At 47.8% G+C, this 4,785-nt stretch overlaps 1 protein-coding gene across 1 annotated transcript; it reads right to left on the bottom strand.

Moving 5' to 3' along the window:
• Positions 1–1,037: 1,037 nt before the first annotated feature.
• On the bottom strand, positions 1,038–4,401 carry LOC114486800 (uncharacterized). Its single transcript, XM_028493435.1, has 3 exons — positions 4,267–4,401; positions 2,862–3,374; positions 1,038–1,942 (listed from the first exon to the last, which is right to left on the bottom strand). The coding sequence occupies exons 1-3, from the start codon at positions 4,399–4,401 to the stop codon at positions 1,916–1,918; spliced, it is 675 nt and encodes a 224-aa protein (XP_028349236.1). The 3' UTR covers positions 1,038–1,915.
• Between the last annotated feature and the right edge of the window lie 384 nt (positions 4,402–4,785).

Below are 4,785 nucleotides of genomic sequence, written 5' to 3'. Positions count from 1 at the left end.
ATCCTCACGGCCAAATAAAAAAGCCAGGTGTCACTTTTGACTCCTCTCTTTCCCTTACTAACCCCCATATCTAAATCCATCAACAAGCCCTGTTCATTCTACCTTCAAAGTATGTCCTGAATCCAACTACTTCTCTTCAAGTCCATTCTCACAGCCTTGATCGCCCCTGAGCTGCTGCTGGCACACAGAGCCCTTCGTGTAGATTTGAAAAAGATGCCCCTCCTCCAGGCCTTCAAAGCCCTGTGACAGGACATTTGCTGGCAAGGGAGCACAGGCTAGATTTTGACCTCCACTTGACCTCCAGCCTGGTGCCAAAGGCAGTAAATAACCTGCAGAAATACAGTCACACCCCCGCCACCATCTTCTCTCCTCTCCTATTGCAGTGGCCTCCCAAGTGCCCCTCCTGTATTGTCTATTCTCCACATAGCCCCAGAGCAGCCTTTTAAAATCTCAAATTCAATTTTATTTCACTTCCCTGATTAAAACCCTTCAATCTTTACTTTGATCTACAAGGTTCTGCATGATGTTGTCCCAGATTACCTCTCTGATCTGCTGGCCCACGCTTACTCTGGCTGCCTTCCTCTTCCTGAAGAACATCAAGCTCCCCTTCCCAGACTGAGGTGTCTACCTTCTGCTCTGTCCTACCTTCCACCCTGGACCACAGTACATAAAACAGGATTAGTCTTAATATTTAGTTCATCATTTAGTCTCAGTAGTCCATGCATGGCCTGTCCTATTTCATTATTTATGAGTTATTTTTAACAATGTAATAAGCACACCTGGCCCTACCAGCCAAAACTCAGCTGAGACCCTGCCACTGACTCACCTCTAACAAACCATATGGTCACCCTGCTTCTCCCCATCTAAGGTAACCACAAGTACAAATCTCAGGTTTTCATTCTCTTGCTTTCCTATTTATATAATGTTATTGTATCTACATGTATTCCTAAGTAGTAGGGGTTTTCATTATAGTAATTTTCAATATTATAAAAGATTATCATGTTATATGTAATGCTATATGTAATCTTTTGGCCAATTTTCATTTAATATTATATAGCTCATATCCAATCATATTGTTACATGTCACTTATCTTATTCATTTTTGATTGCTGTATGATATTCCTCTATATAACAATATAACACTAGTCATCTATTCTTTGGTGATGGGCATTGAAGTTCTTTCCAGGGTTTCATTATTGGGAATCAGACTGTTACAAATGTTCACACACAGGTCTCCTGTTGAACATATACAAGAGATTCTAATAGATATAAATCTAGAAGTGAGTTAAATGGCTGGATCACAGTTGTACAAATGTTCAAATTAGGATACAATGCCAACCGTTTCCCAAAGTCACTGTGCCAGTTTATACTCCCGCCAGCAATGTTGGAAGGTCCTGTGGATCCACATCCTCTTCAATCACTTGATATTGTCAAACTTTTTAATATGGGGCCAACTAAATGGGTGTAAAGGGATACCCAATGTGACTTCGATTTGCATTCCCATAAGTACTAAAGGTAATAACTATCATATGTTCACAAGCTATTTGTATTTCCTCTCCTCAGAGCTTTAAGGTCTCAGCCTGAATGTTCCTACCACAAAGAGAATGTCCCTCTCCACACTTCATGTGAAGGTCACCACTCCCTATTACGCTACTCTGTTCTCTTTTCTTTGTGGCATCTACCACTACCTGACATTATCCAATCTGTTTGCTGAATATATTGTCTACTTCCCTCAACTAAAATACAAGTTCCAAGGATCCTGGTTGCCTTGTTCACGCCTCCATCTCAGAATAGATGGATGAATATGTGATGACAGAGCTATGTAATAGATTAAGAGTTGTGGTCCAGAGTCAGATGTTCTGAGTTTCAATGGCAGCTCCCCCACTTAATAGCTGTGTGATCATGAACAAATTATTTAAATCTTCTGTTCCTGAGTTGTCTCCTGTGTAAAAAAGAGATAACAGTTGTCCTTACTTCATGGGGTTGTTATGAGGTTTAAATGAGTGAATACTTGTAAAGTTCTTAAAACAATACCACAAACATAGCAAGTGCTCGATAAATGGTTATCATGATTAATGTGTGATTATAGTTAGTACTAGTCCATAGCATGAGAGCACAGAGGCACCCAACTAGCTTGGATCTAAGGAGCTTCCTCCTCTTCCACATGTTCTACAGCCCCTGGTCCTACAGATGCCCATTCCTGCAGCCTAGAGGAAAGCAGAGAGGTGCCCAGGGAAAAGCTGGGGAGCAGTTTATTCTCGAGAAAATGAGAATCTGGTCATCGTACACATGAAGACGTTGAATAACAGCACAGAGTAAGTGCTCAACAATGCTTGCTGAGTAGATCCTTCACAGAGCATCAGTCCATACCCCCTATAACCCCAGGCCTACATTACACACAGAGTCACAACACTCCCCCCTCCCTCCCTGCATCTTGGTTCATATTTGCAAAGGGGGAAAGGGGAACTTAGAAAGGGGAAGGGCAAAGAAATAAAAGTAGGCTGCATCAGGAAAGAGGATAGCAGGGAACTCAGGCAAGAGAGAGAGGAGGGAAGGTGGAAGAGAAGGAGCGGAGATGGGAAATTTCAGGTCGCACTGTGGCACCTGTGTCTAGTGTAGAACATGAAAATGCTGAAAATAAGAACATAAGGGAGTCTCTCTATCAGCCACCCACTCAGGGGAATTTTTCTTTATAAGGCGTGAGTGGGGGCAGGGAAAAGGTAAAGCAGAAAGGCCTGGGGAGGGGCAGGAAGAGGGGAAGCCCAAGGCAAACTTCATCTCGCCGTCTTGCCTGGGGGAGGATGGTCCCGGTTAAATATGTGCCCCCCCACCAGTCAATGTCACCTTAGTCTCCAGCTTACCTTGTTCTGCAACCGAGAGCCCCGCTCCATTTGGAACCTTCCTCGTCTCAAAGTGATAAACGCGGCCTCTGTTAAATGCGCCAGGAGGCAAGGCCGAGGTGAGATGCCACAGAGAATTCCGGCAGGTTCACTGGGAGAAAGTGTTTCCATTTGAGAAGGATCAGGAGTCCTGGCCAGGGACCAGCTGCCTTTCCGGGTGTCGAATTCCGTGACAGTTCGCCGCCGGGGAGAGCACCGCGCCCCTGCCTGTTCCTCCTCTCCGGGGCTCCAAGCACCCGCCGGGGGAGCCCGGGCGCGCGGGGGCCGGGCCGGGTCCCTGCCGCCCACTGGCGGCTCTTCCGAGTCCACCTTCCTGGGGCCCAGCTCCCCCTTGCCCGTCCCTGCTGAACACTGAACCTGTTCGCAGGATGCCCTGCCGGGACTGGGGACTCCCTCCTTTTCCAGTCCTTGGCTGGCAGGGACCAGCCCGGAAGGCGGGGGCCGAGAAGGCTCGGGGTATTGCCGACCTTGAGGCTACCGAGGGGTGTGCATCAGCCGAAAATAACACACACGGGCACAGACACACAGACACAGACACACACACACACACCCCGTTTGACAGTTCCCTCCCGAGGAAAGTAACTGTCCAGAAGCAGCACGGGCGAGGGAACCCTACGCTGAAATATGACAACCAACATTATTCCGCAAACCAAATTGGGGATGCTTTTAATTTAAAGATTTGGATTTCAGCCGCTCAATTTTTTTTTTTTTTTTTAAGTCATGGAACAAATTCCCTCTTGCGTATTTCAAGGCCGAATTTCAAGGGTTAACCAGAGCTTGGGGGGAAAGAGAGGGAGGGAGAGAAATCCCAGATTGTGGTTTGCCAGTACTAGGTGAGAAGCGTGTCTTCATTTCCCTTCCCAGCCCGTTCGCCATCACGTCCTCCCCGCTGCCTCCCGGAGTTGCCCGGCGTCGCGAGGGTTAACGCCGTCAGCCCGCAGAGCAGGCTTCCCCGGCCGAGAGCGCTCGCCGAGGGCTGATGGGGAGGGAAGAGCCGGGGATCTCCCGCCCACTCCCCCCGCTGAGGGCGCTTCCAGCCCAGCTCTATTTATAGCTCCGCTTCCAGCTGCTGCAGGGAACTCGCCAGCCACGCTGAGCCTTTCGAGCTGGGAGAGCCTTCCACAGACAGGGGGGTTTTCATAAATTCTGTGAATGGCAGAAATGTCTCTAGCCTTCGGGATTTTGATTGCTACTGTTCAGTCTGTCTTTCACATATTCCATTTTCCAAGGTTAAAAAAGAGAGACAGAGAGAGAAAGAGAGCCAAGGGAACTTTGAGATAGGTGAATTGCAGGCAGGCAGTTTGTCATGCTGGCGACCTTTCGTTATCAGATGCCTAGGAAAAAAAAAAATCCTCCATGGATTTACCGGCTTCAGGCTCATTTCATATTTTCTGCAACACTCAACCTGTTTGGGTTTTTGTCTGTCAGTCACATGGTCAAAACAGGTTGGAAGTGACTTCAAGGGCAATGAAGAATCAAATCCTCTGCCATTGGATTGCATGCTTACCGGGGGTCTCAGGGCTGCTGTCCGCAGAATACACACCTCTGGGTGGTCTCTGTATCAAATCCCACACTGACCCCCCCCCACCCCCCAAAAAAACAGGCTAGTTATGGTGTTACATACGGGTTTCTGGCTCCAGTGGATACTGGTGACACAGGAGAAAACAACATCTGCTGCTGAGTCTTACCTTCAGCATAAAATGGAGCAGACTGCATCAGCCTAGAAGGTCCTAACCTGATACATGGCTCCCAAGACCCTTCCTTCAAGTACTCCTTCCCAAAACAGTTCTTGAGCCCATGGGTTGTGCAAAGCCCCTGAAGAACCCCTGGATGCTGCAGAGGAGCATAAAACAGCATCTGCCCTCACAGAACTGAGCCAGGAGGG

Source organism: Physeter macrocephalus, chromosome 8 (assembly GCF_002837175.3).
Source record: "Physeter macrocephalus isolate SW-GA chromosome 8, ASM283717v5, whole genome shotgun sequence".
Lineage (NCBI taxonomy): Eukaryota > Metazoa > Chordata > Mammalia > Artiodactyla > Physeteridae > Physeter > Physeter macrocephalus.
This window is presented reverse-complemented; position numbering and strand designations above follow the sequence as displayed.

Coding starts and splice junctions, on each gene's coding strand:
- LOC114486800 (XM_028493435.1), bottom strand. CDS start 4,401: ATGCAATCCAATGGCAGAGGATTTGATTCTTCATTGCCCTTGAAGTCA. Junction 3,375..4,266: donor ATGAAATGAGCCTGAAGCCG/GTAAATCCATGG, acceptor ACCCCTCGGTAG/CCTCAAGGTCGGCAATACCC. Junction 1,943..2,861: donor GCTCTCGGTTGCAGAACAAG/GTAAGCTGGAGA, acceptor TTTTTTACACAG/GAGACAACTCAGGAACAGAA.